The 26,946-nt window shown below is 30.2% G+C and overlaps 1 protein-coding gene across 1 annotated transcript in view; it reads right to left on the reverse strand.

Moving 5' to 3' along the window:
• The window catches only part of LOC107447997 (carbonic anhydrase-related protein 10-like), a 610,624-nt gene that overhangs the window by 129,557 nt on the left and 454,121 nt on the right, over positions 1-26,946 (reverse strand). The window contains exon 5 of the mRNA XM_071187366.2: positions 11,398-11,499. Within this exon, the coding sequence (XP_071043467.1) occupies positions 11,398-11,499 (102 nt within the window). The remainder of the gene's footprint in view (positions 1-11,397; positions 11,500-26,946) is intronic.

Genomic DNA, 26,946 nt, shown 5'->3' on the forward strand with positions numbered 1-26,946 from the left:
TACGAAATAGGTTTTATAACTGATCTTCTCTTTTGGCTTAGTTATAAATAAACTTACAGGGGTATATTAACGCAAACAAAAACATTAATTAATTTTTTAAAAAATTAAAGTTTAATAAAATAATATTACTCAATTTTATTCTGTTATATTATTGGTTTCAAATATTTAATGTTGTAGCGTCTATTAATATTCAACTCATAATTTTCTTTGTAATATTGATCCCAGCCTAAAAGTCAAGGGCATTCTTGGACCCAACATTGGTACCAACTCCCCTTCGTGAAGTATTTTTCAATAGAACTAACCCACATTTTCTTCACCGGGAGAGGAAAACTACGAACACCTCCCGTGGTTAACCAAACTTCAGGGTGATTCTAATTCATCATCTGCCAATCAATAGGGTTATTTTACCTTAGCACTGCTGTTGGGGCAAGCCAGGGGGCAGTATAGGAATCAACCAGCCATTGCCAAGTTTGAAACTGAGTCCCATAACAGAGAGGTAAGTAAGCCATTCAAAACAAAGTTATCCATCATGAATAATTTTAATTGAAAAACAAGACTTTCCAAATTAAAAAAATAACATTTCAATTAAAAATTAAAATTCTGCTTGATATGAGTGAGAGGTAACACTAAAACCATCAAACTCGTATAAAATGGGTTTTGAGACAATTCGTGAAGATTAAAACTTCAATTCTTCTAAATTTCAGTTCTTTTTTTAAAATATTGCTTAACTTAATTTGATTTTTATTGGTGGAATTTAAATAGTTAAAAAAATAGATAAATAAAACAGAATTAGTTGAAATTAGAGCAAATTATTCGAAACGTCTTGAATTCAAATTCTAATTTTAATAAAATATGTTACTAAAAAAACGATTTATTTATTAGAATTTGTCTTCATTGAAATATTTTCAATTTCTTAAGAAATCCAAATGAAAATACCTCCCACTTCAGATCTTTATAAGAAATGATTTTCTGCCCTAGAATTGGATGTAAACGTTACAACACAAATGGGAATATTTTAAGCTCAGAACAAAAACTTGATCGATAAATTATTATTGACATATTACGAGTCAATATTATAAGGCATATGGTATTGGCATTCAAAGTCTACTAAAAATAGCTAATTGTATTTTCTTGACATTTTTCCCAGAATAAAACAGTTACATTGCTTATAATAAAGAAATATATATTTCATTTTAAAATATTCTTGAAAAAACAAGTACTATTTAATAAATGATGCATATCATTGCATTTTAGCCAATATTAATTAGCCAATTTCCAACTTAGATATTAGATAGTGCATATAAAAAGTAAACATTTATCGAACATATGGCGTAGTGAGTAAACTTTTTTGTTAAATAAGTATTTAAAAAATGTTTTTGTAACTGCAGATGGAAGTGTTAAATCTTTAAAAACTTGAACATTTTTAGCACTTTTTTTAATCTCAAATAATATTCAAACATTGATCTTACTTTTAATATTTTTTCCAAATTAGTTCCAGTTTAATATTTTTTCCAAATTAGTAATTAATTCCAAATCTTACTTTTAATATTTTTTCAAAGATAAATCAAGTAAAAAATTCAAAAATTTAGGTACAAGAAAACCAAATTTAAAATCCAATTAGAATACTTTTTCTTTTACATTTACCGAACACTTTAAAAGGAAATATTAACCAAATTGAAGGCTTAACTGCACTGAGATTAAGCTAGAAATGTACAAAGTCATCTAACCTAAATTGAAGTAATAAAATCTTATATCTTACATCTTAATATATAAAGAGAGTGCTTCGGTTTCAAACAATTTATCTGATTTGATTAAAATGATTAAATATAAATTATATTCGGAAAAACGTGAGAAAACAAATAGTTTACATAATTGTATTTCTTTCAAATAAATAAACTATGCAACCAAAATTATTTAATTATTAAACCGCTCAATTTAAAATAAAAAAAATTTAAAATAAATTTTATTTCAGTTCCAATATATTATATTTACTATGATTTTAAATCTAATTAGGCCGTAGATTTTAATATGTACTCTTTAAAAAATTCCGAATAAGCTTACAGTAAAAAGTACTAGATCCTGAGAATTTGTACATTTTAACGTGGAATTCGTATTTACAGTGAAATCGGTTTTTACCATAAAGTTTTACAGAAGAAAAAAAAATCTGATACTGCTTAAATCTTAAAATTAAATGTACTTTTTTAACTATAAAATGACTATTATTGTAAAAATCATTTTATAATATGTTTCGGTAAAAAGAGCGTACTTAAAAAAACAAAAATGGATTTTACGAATGCCGCAGTCAGGGTACCATTACTTTTTACCGGAATTTTTATTCAGAACTCTTTACAGTGTATAGTTAGAAAAATTCTCTCTTGAAACCGGACAATCAGCTACATGAAGTACAAAATATTTTATTTGATTTTATCTATTATTCCATTTTATTCTATCTATTTATATCTATTATTCTATTTATATCTATTATTATTATATCTATTATTATTATATCTATTATTATTATATCTATTATTATTATATCTATTATTCTATTTATTTATATCTATTTATTTTCTACAAACTTAATATATTAAAACACTGGTTCTATTATATATTGATAAAGTTATAGAAGTCTCAAGTTGACTTTTAAAAAGGTGATTTACGCTAGTAAGGCAAAACAGACTTAAGCTTTTAAATAATAACCTGTTAAGAATTTTTGTTGTAAATTAGATATTATTTTAGACATAACAACCAGATAGTCATAATAATTAAAAACTTAAACTTTACAGTACAACAAAAGTTTTCAAATAAACGTATTTTTAATATTCAGAACTAAATGCTAGAAGGATATGACTATAATCTTTTGTCTTAGTTAATCTTTGACAAAATCAATGTTCATATAACCTTATTGAATTCTTTTACAACTTTATCTTGAGAGATAATGTTAATAACATTTAACTTAAAATAAATAACTAAACTGCATTGTTTGTTTTTACTGGAGTAAATTATTGTTATAAATACCCAAGAAAATGGAAAGAAAATTTAATAGTTTTTAGTATTTATTCAAATTTGAAAAAACAATTTATTTCGGTTTAAAAAGATACGAAATTTGTTTCTAGTAATTCAAGCTTAAGAGTTGAAAATGTCTCAAATCGCAGACGACTTCATAAAAAAGTGTCTGGCTAAGTAATGGTCCCAAAACTTTTTTTCAGAAAGAAAATTTCTGAAAAAATATAACCTCAATCCTTTATCAGCCAATTCCACGTGCTTTTATATTTGTCCAATCACTCATATTCTCAATTTTGCCATAGCCAGAACGAGGGAGAAAATTGAGAGCACTTCATTTAATCCTTCTGTTTACATTTTCTTCACTAGAGAACTTTTCTCCTTTTTGGCACTAATTGGCTCATAAATAATGAAATGTTAAAGTCTGGCAATAGATGATAATAGCCACAGTAATAGAATCTTGGTTCGAGAGCATTAGTTTTTGAAGATATTTTGTATCAGGAGTTGTGTTCAAGACTTACTTTTCATTGTTAGAAATGATCATTTTTTTAAGAAAATATTATCAAATGCTAAATATGTTTGATTCAATTCCTTTCTTAAAACTTTTTTTGAAGAAAATATCGCATTTAAATTTTCAATAGATATCTTTGATACATGAAATAAGAAATGTAGAATTTAAAATGAATTAACTCCATAATTAAGTTATTTTTTTCACTTATTTTGAATAATTCTCATAATACTATTAATATAAGTAGTAACTAAATTAGTGCCCTATGGGTTAAAAGCAGTCAGCTACTGAGATTAAAACTGGTAATTTCATTTCATCTAATTAAATATTAAATATTTTGTATTGTTTGTAAAATTTTATATTATAAATAGCAAAATCTAATAGAAAACATTAACTACAGAAAAAATTACGTGAAAGCATATTCTTTATACATAATTACAGTTTTTTTTACCATTCATTACATTTTAGCGATATTTATTATAAAAATATAATACATATATTGTATAGCTGTGTGGATAAATTAAAGGAAATAAACTTTTGTAATATAATCGATATATTTGACTACTACTTTAATCGAAAAAGTTTCGAAATTCAATTTTTGTAATGAATCAGACTATGGCGTATTAAATTGATAAACAAGTTTTTCTCATTCATTTCAAGGTAAATTGTAATAAAAAAATTAAGAAGAATAAAATGGAATAAGTTACTACGAAGTTTAGCAAATTCTCTAAGATTAAAATTGACACTCATTTTAGCAATTCCTATTTCACTTATTTAAGTCTATATAAAATTTCAATTAATAAGAAAGACCCATAAATTCAATTCTGACACAAACAATAAAGTTATTGGCGGTGTTATTTTCTTCATTACGAATGATAATTTCTCTTCTTACATAAAACTATATTAAATGTAATTTTCATGTAAATATTTTTCTTTTCTAAAGCATCATTATTTACTTTATACGAGATTAGATAAATGATTTAACTTAGTAAGTGATTTTGACTTAAAAAGAAATAAAAACAAGAGACATTAATAAGTGAATTAATAATGATCCTTCAGTTTTATACATTACTTAAATACAAGTTTGCTTAATTTCTAAAAGAGGTTAAATATTAGCCACACCTGAATTGTTTAATTTTCGACGATTTTCATTGGTCTGTTATTAATTAAGAAAATCAATAATTGTAACTTTATGATTAATATGCAGTTCTACTTAATAAATAATAAATTTTTGTTTTCACATGGGGAATAATGTTAAAAAATGTAAATGCTTATTCATTATAAAAATGAAACACTATTTAACTTAGTATTTACTTAAGTTTTAGAGTATTAATTTCATAGGGAAAAATTTGGCGTTTCTTGAAAATAATGTTTAAGAGTAAAGAATTTCAGGATAAAATAGATATTTCTGATTAAAGTATGGACACATATAAGTAAAAATTATGAATTGAAGTGAAATGTATGCTAATTATAAATAATATACCGTGTATGGATACACTTTTAGAAATTACACAGTGCTTTGAGCAATAATATCGCAAAAATGTTTGTAATATTAATATGGTGTTAAATTAGGAAAAAAATGTATTTCTTAATTTTGATACCATGATACTATGACCTATTTTGAAAGAAACATAGTTCAATTAAGCATGAAGTTGTAGCAAGTGTTAACAGTATTATTGTAAACGTTCTCTATACTATAATTCAACGTTGAGCCAATTTTTTTAAAAGTGCATACTAAACCTTTTAAAAATTGTACGATATGATTACGTATTCTTGTAAAAATTAATTCTTCTGCAGAGAAATTTCCCCTGCAATATTTTTTAAAAAAAAATCTAGCACAATCATTTTTCTTATGTTTCATCCTTGCCAATTTTTGTACTATACTTTTAAGTTCTTGTGTAAATTTGATTTTTGATCAATCGTTAAATCTCTTATATATTCACTTAATGAATATGTACAGTTAAAATACATACGGGTTAATTAAATAACATGTAAATTACATGAAGTGTGCACCAAAGAAAACGGACCACCCTGAATAACTTTTGATCTAATGATCGGATCTTCACGTTCTGGGAATGAATCTTCACGGCTCGGGGGGGGGGGGGTTGGCCTCAAATATGCGTGCTATATGTTCAGACTATAATTTAAGTTACGAAATCAGGCACAAAAACGCACTTTCTCCGAATAAACAAAAAAATATTTCAACGGATTCAGATTCCTGACCCCCAAAATATAGGGGGTAACAGCAGTCTGGAAAATATGGTCAAAATAGTTTGGTCCGGAGAGCGATCTAAAGATTGGAACTTTATTGTCAATTTTACTTTTTGCGTATTTCACCTCATCTAGAGCTGAAAAATTTTTGCTCACAACTATAAAAATCTTTTGTCCAAAGATAATTCCACGCAGAAGATAAATCTTAGTAAATATTTAATATTTTATAATAATAATGGAAAAAATTTTGAATATTAAGGTATGCAATATTTTACATAATTTTAAGGTATCTAATCTTACATGGTAAAATACAAAATTTGAGAGAAATCGGTTGAGTAGTTCCTGAGAAATAATATTTTAGAGAAGTCGTATATATAAAATTCTATTTCTCGAGAACTTTTAAGCCGATTTCGTTCGATTATTTCTGCTACATAAAATTATATACTTTAAAATTATGTAAAAAATTTCAGACCTTAAAATTTAAAATTTTTTCGATCATTATTAAATAATAAATATTTACTAAAATTTATTTTTTGCATGAGATTATCTTTGAACTACCAAGTTTTATATTTGTGTGCAAAAAGTTTTCAGTTTGCTTGAGAAGTTCTCGAGAGACAGCGAAATAAAAAAAAAGTAGGATGACATTAAAGGGATGGCATTAATTTTGGACCGCTGTCCTGACCAAACCATTAAGACCATAATTTCTCAGATTGCTGCTACTTTCTATACTTTGGGGATCAGAAATCAGATTTCGTCTAAAAAGAAAAAGTATGTTTTTCAAAGAAAGCAAGTTTTGGGGTCTGATTTTGTACCTTAAATATCGTCTGCACTTACTAATTAGCATATTTAAGGTCATCCTCTCGAGCCATTAAGATTGAGTCCTAGAACGTGAAAATCCGTTCTTTAGATCAAAAGTTATTCAGGGTCGTCTTTTTTTGTGCACGGTACTTCTAGGTACAGCATGTAACTTATACTTCTGGATTAAATCAGACGTTGTTTTTTGCAAAACTGTTTTTTAATCAGAACGTTAATTTTCCTTCCACGAATTGCTTGTTTTAGTGAAATTGTGAATCTCATACATTAATATTGCGTGTATTAAAGGTAATGTAACCGTATTTACATTAAAGATAATTTACTCACAGTTTTATACGTGTTATGACATTAATCAGTAAACTTTAAGTTGTACTATTATAACTTAATGTTGTACTTGCATGGATATTTTGAAACATAATTTTGGTAATAGGTTCGCACTGTAATGAAGATGCCTTGATTAAAAATTACAATATTTGCGAAATAACAATAATTTTAAAACAATTACAATATAAAAACAATTAAGTATAAATTTATAACGATATAAAAAATTAGACAACCATCTGATTTTTTAATGAAGGCAACAGAGCGAATGGCAAGCGAAGAAAGTAAAATTATTTTTGAAGCTTGAAAAAATGTCTAAAGTTTGTTTGAAACAAGCCTTGGAAATTGGGAAGTTCTAATGATGCCAAAAAGCTATTTGTGGTTTGAGTTGGCTGATTAATTATTAGTTTTAAAGAGAATTGTTAGCCAAAAGTGGAAAGCGCTTAAATTACAACAAATGAGAAATGATCTGTAAAATAAGTTAAAAATAAAAAGGAAATGGGCAAGGACTTATTCAAATTAAATGTAGAGGCATGTTATTGATCTATTAGAAATAAAATATATTTCAGGTGAAAGTGAATTAAATGAATAAATATGTTGGAATATTACTCCAAACCAAAAAAAATTTCAAATGGTACTTTTATTATTGGTTTACTTCATTGATTATACCTCCCTTTCATTTTTTTTCTCGATGTTTTAAAATTTATTGCTTTCTCTGCCGAGTAAGTACTTTTTTCACAAAACTCGTTTTTGTTCTACCCAGGATCAAATTAGGAGAACAGGGCCAGAGAGCACTTGCAAAAGGGACTTTTCAAAAAATCAGTTACTTTCAAGTTCACGGACATGTTGAATAACTGTTTTTAATTTCGTCGGTGACACTGTGCCATACATGCTTTATTAAATTTGCATATATGCATATAAATATAGAGTGCAACTAGATTCCCACGTTTTACAACAATTTATCAATTTCTAAATAAAAGGCACTGACACTGACAAATGCTGTGATTTAAGTAATCCCAAATGAAGTTATTCATATATGTGTGCAGGTACAGGTGAAATTAAAAGAAAAATGTAACTAAAGAACCATGCTTACTAAATTTTGATTTAATTACAGATTAGTGTCAATTGGGGCAAGGTGATCAATTTGTGTGTGTGTGACCACGAATTTGCAAGTTATGACTAAATTCGAATTAATGTCAATATTTATTCTGCATTTCAGTTGTGAACTAAATTTAGTATAAAGATCTATAAGAAAAGCAACAATTTACTTAATTTTTTTAATGATCATACACGGAGTTCTGTTTCATGAAATAATTCCTCTATGCAATAGTATTGGGTCTTACTTTCAAAAAGAAAATATTGCACACTAGGTACTGGCACTTTTTTCCGTAAAATCCATTTTTACTGTAAAATTTTAAGAAACAATAAATCTGATATATCGTATATGCAGTAATTTTAACAGTTATATTCATTGTAAAATCACTGAATCACTGATGTGAAATAATTATAGCTGTAAAATATACGGTATAAAATTTTACGGTAAAATGGATTTTATGATAAATTTAATTTTAAGGATAATGCACCCAGAGTACCGATGCTTTTTACCGTAATTTGACCTGGATTTTTTTTAACTGGATTTTTTTAATGTGCAGTGAGCAAAAATATGGTGTGGCGCATATCTCGTTGCTAATATGAATTAATACTGGCAACTGAAGACCAGAGTCTCTTCGTTTTGTTGTCTTTTGAAATGATTGTAATATCAATTAAATCATACTTTAATAATGGACTCAATTTCCAAAAAGACATATAATGAAGGTTATAATCCATACTTAAAACATTGCAAATCAGAGCAATAGATCTGAGATAGACAGACATTTCTAACTAGAAAAAAATGCGAATTCCCTTAAGTAAGAGACGCATGAAACAAATGAAAATTTATAACAAGTCAGCGTAGCATAAGACAGGCACAAAATTTTAACAAGCCAGAGACTAATAAAACAAATACAAATTTCTGCCTAAATAACATATGAAACAGGCACAAATTTTTAACGAGCAAGAAGAACATGAAGCTCCTGGATAAAGCAAGACTCTTAATTTTGATACTTTATCAATATGTTTATAAATTATACATGGTAATTTAATTTTTTTTTGTGTGTATAGAAATATGGAAAGGCTTAGAACCATATAGCTCAAAAAGATATTTTGTTCCCATATTGTTTGCCATTGGCATTTCATATTCTTTACCAGTTCAAATCTTTAACAGACTGATTATTAAATTTTTTTCATGGAGTTAAACCGTTTATTAAAAAAATCTGAATTTTTCTTCCGCATTTTTTGCCATTTCTAATTTCATTTTAATTATTTTTAAATCAGCATTAATATTAATAAGCATCTTTTAGAAAATTATTTTAAAAATCTTTTTATACGTATGATAAGGTAATTAAGTTAAAAATATCTTGCGTCATGCTTCCTTTGAGTTTAAAATGAAATCTGTAATAAATAATTTCAATTATATCATAGTTCAATTTTTCAGACTTTGAAATATTGATATTTTGAAATGATATTTCATAAATTCTAATAATACATTTATTCATGCTATCCAATTTATTTCTATACATACTAAGAACAAAGAATTCTTACATGAAATTCTTTTCCTGATCTGTACTTTTAATATTTGTCACTAAACACGTCATTTATCATCATTACATTTCAAAATCCATCTTAAATTTAATTTAAGATCTCATTTAACCTTAAAAAATGTGCATTACGGTTCTGAGAATTGCAGCAAAATATATAAATCTCTTCATTCTAGACAATTTGACAAGACAATTTTAAAAGAAATCCTTAATCGGAGATTTGTCATAATACAAAAGAGATAAGGAGAAAAAGGAATGGTAAGAAGCAATAAAACTAATAAAATCACATGTTTCAGGTAAAAGAAGATGCTTTTTGAACTTTTACTTCGATAAATGTACAAGACTTTCCAAAAGCTATTTTACATGAAAATTCTTTGCTGCAAGAGATTAGGAAATGAAGTTTTATCTTTTCTATTTTTTATCGACTGTAAAAAGTTATCATAGACATTTAGAAGATTAATGAATTTATATACAAATTGTTTATATTTAAACTGAGTCAAGTCAAATGCATATGCAATGCAATCTAATATTCTAAATGTCCACAAATTGGTTAAGATACAAATGAAGATATGAGAAAAAAGATTTTGCCACAAAAGTTTTGTTCCATAATTAGCCAATAAGGAAATGTGTTGTTGGTAAATGATATCCTTACATAATCTTGCTCGCACTAAGCGTTAAATGCTATAGTGGTTGCCAAAATATAGAAAGTCACAATAGCTTGCTTGTTAATCATCTGTAACCATTATTTAAACATTCAAGATCAATGGGAAGCATGATAATATTGTTCGCCATGACACCAAACTAATTTTAAGATACCGAACTTTTTGTATGATGATTTTTTCTGTTGAACTTTCATTCATTACTATTCATTTCATTCATTACTACTTTACTATGTAATGCATTTATTTATTTTTCATTAGATTTCAACCACATTTGTCAAATTTCTCCTCATTAGCGACTTTTGGAGCAAAAACTTTCCTCCAGACTATATTTTTCCACAATTTCCTTAGTCTTATTTATAAAACATATGATGTCCTATCGACTCTTAGATCCAGCTATATACAGCTATAGATCCAGCTATATCTCGTAACTTTTGTGGCAAACTTCTAGGAGAAGAAGGGCACATCATAAAGATTAAAAAAGACCCGTGCTCAGAAATGTCATCATCGCAGGCCGCCTTGTTAGCGCCCCTTTTATGAGCTTATTGTTCGTTTCTTTTCGAGCATGTACTTTAAATAATCCATCATGTCTCCAGCTGATTTATGATAATTATTGCCGAAAATTATTACATGCATATAGGTTTGATAATAGCTGTTCTATCGTATTTTAGTGATTTGGTGACAAAGATCGCCATATTAGCTTTTCATAAAAAGGGAGTGTCGCAGCAGCGTACGATGACACTTCCAAACATGGATTCCTATGCTGTTCTTAATCCTTAGGATATGCCCTACCTTTCTTAGTTGGTCACTACATTTACTGGGTACCATGCATGTATCTGGATGGGGACAATTTAATTATGAAAACCTTATAGACAGTAGAATGTTTGCGGATGCAGTTTTCCGTTAGAAAGTTTGCCTTAATTAATATTTATAGTATATTATGTACACTATACATTCTTTGGTAAAAAATACTGAAAAAGAGACACTTGGACTTATACTCATTAGCTAATGAGTATGCTCACATTCAATTAATTTTCCTACTAATTTAGATAGCGTAACTAAAACTCTAGTTCAAACACTAAGACTTTGGATTATAGTAGATAATAAAATTTCCTTTTAAAATAAAGGCTTGTTATAAAAGAATATAGAATAGTGAAAGATAATTCACTTATAAAAGTAAACTGATTTTCAAGCGTTGCTTGAGATTGTATACTATGAATATGAAAATCATCAATAAAATATTTACCTGAATTAATACAGCTATAGCTACTATGCTATCACTTCTACAAAGTGCTAACGCTTCAGAAAAGTTGCTGAATAAGTCTGAATTGTACCCATAAATTTGTAACTGCAAAGAAAATTTTTATTTTAGAAACATTGTAGTCATTAGCCTTTTAACACAGAGTCACAAGAAGTTTATTGAATAATTAAATACATGCAATATTGTTAGAAAATACAAGTAAATAAATTTATTGATTTGTATACCTTAAAGCAAAATGAAATAATGTTTTTTGATAAATAAGTTGATGAATGCATTTCTTTTAAATATTCACCTGTAATATATTTTCTTTATGTTGCGAAAGTAGTATAGTTCTTGAAATTTATTTCAAATAGTATGCTAAAATTTTTACTTATGCAGTAGGATAACAATTTAATTTCCAACAGCATAGAGTTACGAATGAATTTGTAAAAAATGTGAATAATTTATTGAGAAAGTTCTTTGTGATGAAGCTAATTATCTTAGACGGACCCTAAATAAGCAGTTTAATTAGAAAATTTGCAAAAAAGTCGTGTGATTCTAACTCAATTTAGAGGGAAAATAATTCCTAATGCATTTTTCATGGGAGACTAGGTTTGGCGAAATTTTTGCAGACTTGGCTCTAAGTTTGGAGACAAAATGGTAATTCTGGAAAATTCAAGTTTCACATCTATAAGAACTGATATTTACGGAGTTATAAGATAATAACCTATAATCATGTCTGAAGTGCCAAGGTTTTGTCGCCAAGCCTATATAAATAGGATTTTGCCTTGCAGAGTAGTCAGTAGAGAGTATCATTCTGTTTCTATCTGCGAAAGAGTCATTATTTACTAGTCTATCGTCCTATATATATATATATATATATATATATTACTACTACATAATTACTTTTCAATATAACTTACAATACTGTTTCTTATGAATTCAAAATCCCGCATTTTCCTGAATTTGTTTTAAAAATCTGTAAATTTCTTAAAATTTTGATGAATTGTTTAAATAAAACCTTCTCTATAAATGAAAACATTTCAAGATCTACATTTTATTTTATATCCACATGAAACAATTGTTGTTTGTTTATTCTTTCATCGTTTTCGCATGAAGAAGTTGTCATTGAAAATCCATCCATCGATTTACAAAAAACTTCAAGTGATACGTGGACAGGATGAAAGAGAACTCGAAACAGCTCCCTTATTAGAGATAGTTTCTCACCCAGAAAATCTTTTGTCCCATGGACTTTCTTGTGTTTGGAATTTTGAAACGCATAATAACTTTTCTCTACTTTAGCATTGTTTGTTCCTAATAGAGTTTTTATCTTCATAAAGTTCAATAAATGCGTTTCTGTACAAAGTCTAACTCTATTAGATGCCATGGTGATGTCAGTCTATGAGAAGTTCTGAAAATAAATAAGTCAACATTTTTCTTCTAAGTCATCTCTAGAACGGATCATCTATAGAAGTAGATGTGTTTTATTGAGGAATCTATAGAACGCATAGAGACTTTTTATGTAAATTTTAACTCAGTTTTCAGTACAATTATTACCTGCATATTAATAATTAAAGTAAGTTTAAATTATTTATCTTATGTAATATAGTATTTTAACTGCATTATATGCAACATCTTGAATCTTCGAATAATATTACTTGTTATGAGTTAATAGTATTCCAAATATAATCATATATATATATGGTTTAGCAAATAGCGGGAAAAAGAATGTTTCATAAATTTTTACCTGACTCGGTTGTTGTATGGACTTGGAACTATAAATTAAAGGTGGAACGTTTAGACATCTCACAAATCAGTTAGAATTTGTCACAATTTACTGGAATTGGAGATGAACTTAGAATATTGAATTATACATCGAAAACATTGAAACACTCCACACACAGGAATCGATACACATACACTATTTATTTTCTCAAGCTCAATGAATAATTAATTAGGATGCGCATAGCGCCATCTGTGGACTGTAGTATTAAACATACCGCCCCCCTTGAAACACGGAGGGGTTTCAAAATTAATGAATTTAGTTAAACAATAATTAAGTAATCGCCAACGGTCGCAGTGACGGATGTCGTCTGGAATCGTAGGTTGTGGAATAGCTGTTAATGCCTTTCCTATCAGGAAATGTCCTGGTGTCAGAACAGACGGATCATCTGGACTGCTAGATAATTCACATAGAGGTCTTGAGTTAAGGCATGCCTCGATTTGGCATGACAGCGTGGCCAGTTCTTCGAAGGTGAGACTAGCATCTCCAACAACTCTTTTCAAATGAAATTTGAACGATTTCACTGTAGCCTCCCAAATGCCTCCGAAGTGGGGAGCAGATGGAGGATTAAAGTGAAAGGCGACGTTGTCTGTTACCAGGAATTGTTGAAGGGCATCTTCCTTCATCAACTGCCGGAACTCCTTTTTGAGCTCTCTGCTAGCTCCGTAGAAATTGGTTCCTTGATCGCAGAAGATATCTGAAGGTCTACCTCTGCGTGCCACAAATCCTTTTACACAAGCAATAAATGCTTTTGAGGTTAACTCGCTGACGACTTCAAGGTGAACTGCCTTCGTTGCGAGGCAGACGAAGACGCATATGTAGCACTTAGTATTGCGGCTGCCTCTTCCCTTGGAGCTCCGTATTAAGAATGGGCCGGCGAAGTCAAGACCAGTTCGTTGGAAAATAGAAGAGGGACAAACTCTGGACTCTGGAAGATCTCCCATGATTTGCTCGGCGAGCCTTGGACGATTTCTGAAGCATGGGATACATGTTCTCACCACTCTTCTAACTGCATCTCTGGCTGAGAGAATCCAAAATTTCTCTCTGAGAGTTGCTAGGAGAAGTTGCGGTCCGGCATGAAGAAGTTTCAAGTGATAATCCGTGATAAGTAAGTTCACAACATGGTCGGTTTTAGGAAGCAGGATGGGATGCTTCTTTGATTCTGGAAGCAATGAATTTTTCAGTCTACCACCGACACGAATTATTCCGGAATCATCGAAGAACGGAGTCAAGGGAATAAGCTTGTTATTCGAAGGAAGTTGCTTGCCTGTTGAAAGATAGGAGACTTCCGTCGGAAAATGATCTTGCTGGATGAATTTGACTATTCTCTTCTCGGCTTCATTCAATTCTGCCGTTGTTAAGAAGAACTTATTTCTTTTATCTGCAGCATCGGAACAGTTCTTTATGAATCTAAAACAATAGGCAACTACTCTTTTCAGTTTGTTCCAAGACGAAAATTTTTGAAAAACCTCTGCCTTGAAAGTAGCATCAACTACATTCAACATGATCAGCTTGGTTGTTTTGGCTTCGGCAGTCATGTTTTCTTTTAATTGTGGATCATCTTCAAACCTTCCATTAGGAAAAGTAGAACTATTTAACCAATCAGGTCCGTTGAACCACAAGTCGCACTTTTCTAGTTTAGTTGGGGGTATCCCTCTCTTTCCACAATCAGCAGGATTCTCCAAACCGCTCACAAAGTTCCAGTGCACGTTAGGAATCAGCTCTTGAATTCGTGCTACTCGATTAGCTACGAACGGTTGCCATCTTCTTGGTTCGGACTTCAACCATGCCAGTGTGATCTTGGAATCAGACCATGCAAATGTCTCAGAGATTGGCACAGTTAGTGTCGGCAAGGTAGCTTGTAACAAATTGGCCAGAAGTAAGGCAGAACAGAGTTCCAGTCGAGGTAGAGACTGTGGTTTCACTGGAGAGACACGTGTCTTGGAAGTTAGCAGTCTAGATATCACGGCTTGGTTTGTATCTTTGGAACGAATGTATATAGCAGCACAGTAGGCCTTTTCTGAAGAATCACAGAATCCGTGTACTTGTACGTCGGTAGCCTGTGGAATGAGGATATAGCGTGGAATCTTGATATTTGTAAGTAGAGGAAGCTGTTTCTGGAATACTCTCCATTGACTTGCCAGAGAGTCTGGTAGCTCCTCATCCCAGCCTAGATGATGACTCCAAAGCTCTTGGAGGAAGATTTTGGAAGTGATAACTGTAGGTGCCAACCAGCCCAAGGGGTCAAAGATTTTTGCGACTTCGGAAAGTACCTTGCGTTTAGTCCATACGTCGCTCTCATTGACGGTGATGGTAAAGGTGAAAGTGTCAACATCTGGAAGCCAAGCTATTCCCAGAATCTTGACCGGTTGGTCGTCGTTGATCATGTGTTTGGAATCAACGGTCTTTAACTCTTCCGAAAGGTTTGCTAGTACGTCAGGATCATTTGACACCCATTTTCGTAGAGAAAATCCTCCTCTCTTCATCATTTCCTGCAATTCGGACACCAGTTGAATGGCTCCCTCCTTTGTTGCACTCCCGCTCAGCAAATCATCAACGTAAAAATGACAAAGGGTGGCTCTTGAAGCGTTTGGATAATTTTCTTGTTCGTCTATGGCAAGCTGTCGTAAGGTTCTCGTGGAGAGGAATGGTGCCGAGGACGTACCGTACGTAACGGTAATAAGACGATACTCCTTTATTTGTTCGGTTGGAGAATCCCTCCAAAGAATTCTTTGCCAGTCTACGTCTTCCTCATGAACTTTAATCTGGCGGAACATCTTTTCAACATCAGCGCAAATGGCTACACTGAAAAGTCGAAACTGGATGAGAATAGGGAAAAGTTCTGGTTGCACTCTTGGACCAACCAGGAGCAGATCGTTGAGAGACAGTCCGGATGAAGTTTTACTGGAAGCATCAAAAACTACACGAAGCTTTGTTGTGCAGCTAGTGTCTCTGACAACTCCATGGTGAGGAAGGTATAAACTTTCGATTTTATTGATGTCAGAGTCCGGAACCAGTTCCATGTGATTTAAATCAAGGTATTCCTTCATAAATTTTCGATAGAGGTTGTATTTCTCAGGATTAGAAATGAGATGGCGTTCCACGCTGATTAGCCTACGAATTGCATTTTGTTTTGAATTACCTAACCGCGTGGGAGAAGTGTGAAAAGGCAACCTTACTGTGTATCTGCCATTCTCATCCCTAGAATGTGTCTTTACGAAATGATCTTCACAAGCCTCTTCTAAAGAAGTTAAGGGTTTGACGCATGGTACAGAATCTAATTCCCAGAATTTATTGATTAGAAGATCCGATTCTAACTGAATATGATTGACATGTAGAGAATTTTGACCACCAGAATTTGCCTTACCACCAATTATCCAACCCAGTTCAGAACGAATGGCAAATGGCTTATCATTACCTAACGATAATGTTTGACCCTTTAGCAATGGCAAAGTAAGGTCAACACCAAGGAGTACATCAATCGGAGCACTTTTGTAAAATGCTGGATCAGCCAGAGAAATATCCCCAAATAATTCGCGCATTGAGGAATCTAAGTCGTGATGTGGAATCATGCCTACAATTTTGTTAATCACATAGACGGATGCATGAAAGGAATTTTGAGATGAAAAATGTGAAGTGAATTGAATCTCAGCAACCCCATTTGTACGCGTATTGGATGCGCCTAAGCACGAAATGCGAACATTGGCCTTTTCCTTTTGCAAGCCCAATTTCTCAATACACTCATTTGTAATAAGCGAAGCCTGGCTACCGCTGTCCAGAAGACATCTACAGGTCTGATAGTTACCCCAAATATCTCTCACCTGAATCAGAGCAGTACAGAGGAGAGTTTGAACGTCTGGCCCCACACCCGAAATACACGATGTAACATCTACCACTCTAGAATTATCACTTAATTGACTAGTACTTGGAATAAGGGCAGGCGAAAACGCAGGAGCGTTGATAGAAAGTTCACTAGAATTTGACTCATTTATAGCACCCTGTTTTCCCCTATCGCTAACATTTTCGATATGAAGTAAAGAGTGGTGGGGTTTTTTGCACCTTTTACATCTAAACTTGCTGTTGCAAGTTTTCACACTGTGAAATCGAGTTAAACAGTTAAAACAAACATTATTCGATTTAACGAAATTTAAACGACCTTGAACGGATAATTTTAAGAACGTATCACACTTCGACAATGTATGATCTCCATTACATAGAGGACATTGTGACTGGGCGTTGGACGCGACCAAAGTCACCTTTCTTTGAATGTTTCTCTTAGTAGTTGAACTCGGGATAGATCTAGCTTGTGTTGCAAGGAATTGCAACAGTTCGTCCAACTTTGGAATGACATCAGTTTGAAAGGTTCTCTCAAACCAAGTTCTTGAATTTGCATCAAGCTTGAACAATATCATGTGCATTAAAAGGGTATCTGTAGTTGGATCAACCTTGTATTCCAGGGACTCTAACATTCTTACGAATTCCTTAGTGGAATCTATCAAATTTAAAATTTGTGTGGATGATTCTACACTCAAGGGCGTTATATTGATAAACTTTTTCATTAAGGAGGACATAATTTCTCTTTTGTTAAAGTATCTATCTTTTAGCAATTTCCAAGCGATTTCGAAATTATCATTGGTGATGGATAAAGAATTTACGATTTTTAAGGCATCTGATTTTAAACTCCCCTTTAAATATTGCAATTTTTGCGCTCCCGTCAAATTTTGATTGTTCGAAACTGCAGCTTCAAAAAGATCGGAAAAGGCAAGCCACTCCTCATTTGCACCAGAAAATGTAGGTAAAGATAACGTAGGAAGTTTCACTTCAGCAAACTGAGATGAGGCAGAAGCTTGGCCAGAACTTTGGTTTTTAACCTCAAAACTGGAATTCACTACGGGAGGCAAAAGCCGGGTGTCGATATCGACAAGTACTGACTCTAACGCATCTAAAATGTCGTCCTTTTCCGTAGAATAAGTTTCCTCATCCTTTTCCTCGCAAATACTTATAATAGAATCTAAAATATCTTTTGCCTCAGTTCTAAATTCCAAAAATCTATTTTTCCGAGCCAATAAACCCGCATTGTTTAAATTCCCAATTTCCTCTTCTGTTTTCTTTTGCAATTTAGTAATCGATGATTTAATACTCTTTTTTTTCTTTAACAAGGCTTCCATATCCATTAGAATATATCAGAATAAGAAAAATAATTTATTATATCAAAAATCACAGAACAGAGCTGTTTACAAAAGTCTAACTGTCTAGCCCAAACAAAAATGATTCCACTGACGCCTGTGAACGTGAACGGGGGAGAATGCGAAATTGCAAAATGAATTACAGCGGTATAAAACGAAACAGCAATAAAGAAAACAATAATAAAAGGGAAGGGGAAAACGAAAGTTTTTTGTAAATTATATTACAGGAATGACAATGGCAGAATACATCAGTAATTTAGCACATAAGTAATTAATCAATCAAATAAGTAAATAAGCACATTTAAGCAGATTAAACCCTTTTGAATACACTTGAATTTGAAATATTACACTACGAACATTTCTTTCGTTTTAAGCTTAGCATATATGAATAAAATTCGAATGTTACTTTTTTTATTGAATTATGACAATATTTTAGAAAAAATATTTGCCGAAACAACAACAAGCCAGGAATTTTGAATTAGAATATTTCAGCTGGGTTCCGGCGAGACTTGACCAAATGATTTAGCAAATAGCGGGAAAAAGAATGTTTCATAAATTTTTACCTGACTCGGTTGTTGTATGGACTTGGAACTATAAATTAAAGGTGGAACGTTTAGACATCTCACAAATCAGTTAGAATTTGTCACAATTTACTGGAATTGGAGATGAACTTAGAATATTGAATTATACATCGAAAACATTGAAACACTCCACACACAGGAATCGATACACATACACTATTTATTTTCTCAAGCTCAATGAATAATTAATTAGGATGCGCATAGCGCCATCTGTGGACTGTAGTATTAAACAATATATATATATATATATATATATATATATATATATATATATAAACTCAAAATGATAGTGGGTTTCTACAAATATTATTTTGTATCGCAACACAAAATTAAATAACAAATGAGAACGTTTTACAACAAACGTTCATATACCGAAATTTGATTGTATTAGGAAAGAAAACATATGAAAAAAGATACTTATATAGGGGATTTTCCTCAAAAATGCCGGTGTCATTTTTAATAAATCTCGTTTAATAGTACAAAATCAAGTTTTTAAAAAACAGCTTATCAATTAAACTTCCTTTTAAGAAATACGAAAACTGCGTAGAAAATTGGTTGAAACTATTAAAATTTTTAAAATATTCGAATCGAAATTTTTTATAAGTTACCAAATACAATTTACTACAAGAAGAAGAAGAAAATTTTTTTTTTCATGCGCAGTGTAAAATAACAACTTTAATTACTTTTATTTTTCGCAGTATTTAACAAAATTTTCTCGAATTTTAAAGAAATAATTTTTCAATTAATTTTAAATTGATTCAAAAATTTTGTTCAATTATATGAAATATTTTTAAAGTTATAAAAAAAAGACAATATATATATATATATATATATATATATATACTTAAATATATACTGTATATATACATATTGCATTATCCGCAAAATCCATTTTACCATAACAGTCATTTTAACAATAAAATATTATACCGCAATTTTTACAGTAATACTTATTTAATTAGTGTGATTCAGTGATTCTTCAGTAATTATTACTACCAAAATTATGGCATATAAGATTTTTTGTTCTGTAACATGTTCCGGTAAAAGAAGAATTTACTGTAAAAAGTTCTGGGATCCTGAGTGCTGGTACTTTTTATCGTTCTTTGATTTGGAATTTTTTACAGTGTAAATAAAACTTAATTTTTCGTTGTCTATATAAATTTGTATACCGAGGACAATACAATTCATAATAAATAAATTATTTTCCAACGTGAAAAAATTTATGAGTGTAGTAGATGTTTTCCCCATTGATCTTAAAACATATGTCAATATTACAGATGCTCTTTGTTTACTATCATAATTTATCGAAGTGATATTGATAGGAAAGTTTATGATCTAAATAAGTTTTAAAACTGCATCTTAGTCTTATATACGCCATGTGGATAGGCAATTTACAGTTGGAGATGAAAGTAAATAATTTAGGAAGAAAACAATTAAAGACGTTTCAATGGAGATAAAAAATTATATGGAATTAAGCAGAGGAAGAAGCAGCATAATTTATCCAAAAGCAGAAGTGTAGTTTAAAATGACTGCAATAAAACATAAACTAGTAAAAAAAAAATCCATCGCAGATGCGACAAACCTTATCTTTGAAGTTGCATTTAGAAGAGTAAAATAAGTTTTAAGAAAAGCGAGGGTAATAAATACGGCCATAAACTTAACTTATCAGCGGACCATCCTGTTATCATAAGAAGCATTTTTAAAACATATTTGTCTTCTACTCTCCATAAAAAAAGTATGAAATACATAGAAGTAAAGTAAAGCAAAGACAATAAATTCGAAATCGGATCGGTTTAAGTTTTCGAGAAAAAAGAATCTAACATTCTCGAAACGGACGAACAAAAAGAGGAGAAAAAGTAACAGATCCAGATCTATCAATTTAATTTTTTTTCAATCTGCAACGATGACATCCCAATGCTCAGAAAAGGGTACGTGGAAAAAAGTGGGAAGTTGAGGGAAGTGGTAAAGACCTTTTCCCGAGCTTGATAGCTCGTAAAGTCCTGCCATTTTCTACGTTCGTTCCATGTTCAATTTGATTGCGTGAATTTATTTTCTGGAAGTCGCTAGGTAAAGAAGTAATTCCAATACCAATGATTGAGAGGCCTAGAAATGCAGTGAGTGATCCATTTTATTTATTTCCCTTCTTTTTTCCCCCAGCTATTTCCTGGCTTGTGTGTAAAAGAAAAACGAATTGCTGGTATGAAAAACACGATTGTGATATTAACACTAGGACAGAAGCCGATCAGATGACAAAGTCAGGTCATACGTTATATTTAATGCACAAGTTGGGAAAAGAGAGTGTGTTATGTCTGGAACTCAGATCTATAATGCATTGTTTTATTTATATGGTGCTTAGAATTCGTCTTGGAATGTAGCTCATAATGCATACTAGATTATTAGTGAGTCACAATATTGTTTGAAAAGGTCGATGTGATATATGTTGGTTTGAAAAGTAGAAAATAGATTTCAAAATATGGATTGATATTTACGATAAAATTAAGAAATGCTGTAATTGGTTTGATGTATTTTACTGAGTATAATTAATTATGGGGTAGTAAATAAATAATCAATAAAAAAAATTATCAGCTAATTAGGTATAATTTGGCTCGAATAGAAATCTTGATAATTATTGTGGCATTAAAGTTTTTTCTAATCTATTTTATCACGTGCGGTCAGAATGTTTCTAAAACAATATAACTCATTACTTCATTAAAACTTCATTCATTTCGAAAATATACAAATTGGAAGTAACAGTTGACTTGTTTCAAGTGCTCAAAAATAGGCACCCGTTATTCAAAACTTGACCAACCTGACAGACATTCACGTCTTGGCAATGGGAGCTTATTTTTGAGTGCTTAAAATATGTCTACTGTTATTTCCAATTTGTATATTTTTGAAGCGAATGAAATTTTTAATCAAGTAACAACAAATCACTTCAGTTTCCTGAGATTATTTATTTAATATTACTCATTGTTTCGAGTAAGGAAGCGGTATTCAAAGTTTTAAACGTTGGGGAAGCATTTGAGCATACCGTTTTTGTGAAGGAACCGCTTGTTTAAATAGCTGAAAAATAGGGGGAAAAATTTGTCCCTACTCAGATTTGTAAATTTATCATTGCGTTTTTATTTCATCAAGAAATTATTAAATTAATGAATGGCAGAGTAGCTAATGATTTTTTCTAAATCTATTCCATTAATGAGAAGCAAAGCTATAATGTTTTAAATTATAACAAGTTTGTAAGAGGAATTTTTTTTAATGACTCGGTTACAATTGTTTTTTATTGCATAGTATTTTTATGTCTAGAATATAATTGTTGAAATCTGCGAACTACACTGTGAAAATTTACGGATGAAATTACGGAATAAAGTGCCGGCACTTTGGGTGGCATCCTTAAAATCCATTTTACATTGAAGTCCATTTTTATCTTAAAATATTATTCCTTGATTTTTACAATAATGTTTATTTAACTAGAGTGATTCAGTGATTTAAGGTAGTTATTGCCGTAAAAGTTACGGTGTATCAGACTTTTTTGTTTCAATATGCTCCCGGAAAAATGGATTTAATAGTAAAATACGCCACCACCTTAAGTTCTGGAGCTTTTTACCAAAATTTGATTTGCAATTTTCTATGGTGTAATATCCTCTTCAGCATTCAATCTGCTTCCGTACATAGTTTTTAATGCAACATAGAAAAAGAAAGATTTTTCGCCTATATAGGTAGAAACAAATGACATTGGTTATTTCCTATCTGTTTTGACGATCTCAGGCTATTCTTTTCTAAAGTCTATCGAAAAATGCATAATACCAGCTTGACAAAATTTTAATTTCAATTGAGTGTCGGTTGATGCATCAATTTGGTGTTTTATTTGAGTTTGAAGGTAACCCTGTCTTGAAAAAGATTTTGGATTCTAAATAATTTATTTTTATTTTCATACGGGAAAGTATTCAAGAAATGTCTAAAAAATATGCTGAGGTGCAAATTATGATATATTTTTAAAAAAATATAATTTTACTTAAATTTTGGCTCTATGATTAAGCAAACAGTGATCACTTGCGGAAACCCTGTCAAACTTCCAGGGAACCCTAGGATTCCTCGAAATCCAGGTTGAAGACCTTTGGAGTAGGGAATCTATTCGCTTTTTTATAATTAGGTGACTAAGTTTTAACTTAGAGTATTTTATAACAGACTTTAAAAGAAACCTATCTGTAGCTGCTAGAATGAGACAACCCTGAAAATAAGACAAAAGATTTAATTTTTTGAAACGTGAATATTAGAGTTGCCAATTTTTAATACTGTACCCTTGATATAATCACTATAATATTTTAAAAATGCCAGACATTTACTTTTTTAAATCAATTTTAGTTTTGGAAGTTTAATGGAGAGAATATTGCGAAATCAAGAACAGTTTAATGCAAATTATGGACAGTATATTTTGAGCTTCATTTTTCATAAGACTTTGTTTATTCTGTTGCAAATAATTTAGCAATACAAATTATACACATTACCACAATACAATATGTTATACATAAAATTGGTATAAAAATATACGGATTATTGTCTTTATGTACATTAGCCAGAACAAAAGTAATGCGCCTAATTTGTAATAAATACACATTAGTTTTAAACTTAGAAATGATTTAAAATTTAAAACTGCTATTAGTGTTTTTTTCTATAACATATGGCAATTTTTCTTTCAGTCATGTCCTAATTTATAAATTATAGATAGATAGATTGAAAATTTCAAATTTTTTCTAACCTCATAGAAGAAAACAAATGCGCATGTGTCAGAAAAAAATGAACTCTGCAAGATGGTTGAGATCAGTATGGAATCGCTTGAAGATAATTGCTGAAATAATTAGTTTAGAGCACCATGAATTAGCTTATTCACAATTCTGATTCCAACCTTTGTACAAGTTAAATCTACATTGAATTCAACTCAATCCAACTATGTGCAGTGAACTGAGAGTAAAAAAGAAATTTCTGCTTCGCGGCTTGGAAAGTTTTAAATATTTATTACATAATGGATAAAAATATGTCTAAAACAAGTATATTTAGTTTCAAAACACAGATATTATTATGCTAGTGATGCAATAAAAAAATTTCGTTATATTTAAAAACACATATTTCACATACAAGTATGGAAATTTGAAGAAAAAATTGCTCATGGAGTTTGTACTAATTCAAACAAAGACTAATTAATGGTTTATATTAATTGAATATACATTCGGAAAGGGAGAACTCAATAGAATATGTATTGCTCGAAGATTGTCAGAAAATGATTAACGATAACGATTATTTGGGATAATTAATCACAAGAAACTCTATTAACACCTCTTTTAACCCATCTAATTGGGAGCAGAGAGGAATCGGGAAATCGACGATTTCCCTTAAATTGCTCAAATATTAATTTCGGATACAACTCGGCAATTTTTCTCATTTCACTAGAAGTAGATTCCATACCAACACCACAACGGAAATATTTTAGCAGTATTAATAACAATAGCAATGAAAAAAATTAAAATATAATAACAACAACATAAATGTATTTTTGTGTGTGCGTTTTAAGATTTTACAAATAACCACTAATCGCACAAATTTGCCATATATATATATATATATTACACACGGAGAAAAAATTCTGGTATTTAAAACTGCTACATGACATTTTAAGTAAAAACTTCGTAATTCTAGTAAATAAAACCAAACCAATATATACGATATTTAAATCATACGTTTAGTAATTTTTCCGTTTATATGGTGACGGTTGACGGGAAATTCTGGTTTTCAAAAGAATAATTCTTATTACCACTTATTTCGTAAAAATTACAAAACTCAAAATTAAATTTAACCGAGTAATTGGTTTTTATGCTATTCTCTAAGGTATTATAAAATTATCCAATGTACTAAATTATATCCGTTCACCAAATTTTAAAGCATTTACAATTACCAAATATTATCGCACAGTATGGTACCATATTTTATAATTAATTTTATTATAATCATTACCAAAGTGTTTCGGTAAAAACTACCGAGTTTTTGGTATTTCTATAGAGCCAGAAACTTGCAAATTTCACCATATTCTGGAAGATTTTGCCAAATTTTTTCTTTCAGTAACTAGTAACGCCATATAGTCTAATTTTAAGCTTTATAAAATCTTGTTCAGAGAAAATCAACTGCTACTCATAATATTTTGATGAAAACTGAGTATTGCCGTCAATAATCTATCAGCAATTTTAATCAAGCATTTAACGAGCTTTGCTGAACGGCATACTAAAAATAAAAAATTTCATTGGTCAATTTAGGCAGAAAATTTCACTAAGACTTTAGTACTTTTTTAAAAGGTAGTTCTCTTGAAAAGTTGTACTTACCAAAGGGTAATTTGGCAATTTTACCTTGGCGTGTTGTGCTTTGGTAGACATTAAATTTTTAACGAATTCCAAACATATATAATTTTTTAAAGTCATGCGCCGTTTAGATTAAATTAAAAAGCTTTATTTAGTTATTCTTGGAAATAACAAAATAGAAATGTTCAACGGTTGAAGTTTAACGGAAACTCCTGTTAAACTTTAAAGAAACTTATCCAACAACATGCCAAACAATTACTTTTTTATTTCTAATTTTCTGTAAGGCTTTAATGTGTGAAGATAAATACGTATGAGTGAAACGTTATGTACAATTTTTTTAAAGAAAAAACTATTCAAATTCTTTTTACGTCTAATTATTAATCAGCTATCAAAATAACTAAAAGTTAATGAATAGACACATTTTCATTTAAAATAAATTACCTTTTTTGTGTAATATTTAAAAACGTTTATAGATTAAAAAAAATTGAATTCAAATTTTCTCTTTCTTTGTGATAGTTTTAGATGAATAAAAAGTGATTTAGCATTTTTTTCTTCATTTTTCATACTGGAGTTTTTTTTTAACTCTAAGTTAAACAATACTCATTTTCTATCAAATAATAAATATTTTAGGTTCGCTTTTTTCTTTCAAATCTCTGATATGCATAAAGTGGAATTTTCATATTTCACTTTTTTTCAACAATTTATTTATTACTTGCATTTCAAAACCACTTTAAGAAATTGTGATGACAAAGAAAAAAATGAAAAACTAAGCATTTTAACCACGAAAAAGTAATTTTAAAATGGAATAAACAAAAACTAAAAAACCTACATTCCACGAAGTCCAAGAATTGAAGAAACGAACTTTAGCAAAAACATTAAACCCAAGTTCTTTTCTTTGTTTTCTCAGTTTCATTCCATTTTTTTTTATCAGCAGATGATTTTTTTTTCTTCTCTGAAAGCACAACTGGAAATCCACATTATGCAGCGATTAAGAATTTCCGCTTTTTATTCTTTTTGTATCTCTCCTTCTATATTTATATATTTCTTACTTCTATACATATTTTTTTCCTTACATTTCTTGCATTTGTGACCTCTGAAATAGCAGGTCAATGATTTTGAGATGAACGTCGTTTCCGAAGAGGAGAAAAAAAATGATACAAAATCAGTAAGGAAAGAAGAAAGAAAAATAAAAACGAAATAACACCCAACGCTATTTTAGTAAGGGTATTTTCGTGACGTTTGGAACGAATAGTATTAATTTTTATTATTGTATTTTTCTGTTACCGTCATTCTGAGTTTTCGTTCTTTTACTATTTTTATTATTATTATCGTTTGTATTTCAAAGGTCAAGGGGGTCTGGTGGCCTGATGAGGGTCCTAACGTTATTGGATTCCTTTTCGTTATGGCGATAGAAAAATTGCCTTTTTAGAACACACAATAAAAATACTAGTGGCCTCTCATAAATCCATAGCACTCTCAGCTATATTTATTTTATTTTATTTTTCATCTTTAAAACTTCTCGGAAAATATTTTCATTAGTTTGAAAAGCTGCAAATGGTTAAAACAATAAAAGATTTTTTTCTGCGAAGCAGTTTTATTTAGCTCAATACTTTTATTGATTTAATTTAATTACTCATGAAATTTCCTTAACCTGCTTGTAT

Source organism: Parasteatoda tepidariorum, chromosome 11 (assembly GCF_982258835.1).
Source record: "Parasteatoda tepidariorum strain Cologne lab strain chromosome 11, Ptep-v5.0, whole genome shotgun sequence".
In the NCBI taxonomy this organism is placed as follows: Eukaryota; Metazoa; Arthropoda; class Arachnida; order Araneae; family Theridiidae; genus Parasteatoda; species Parasteatoda tepidariorum.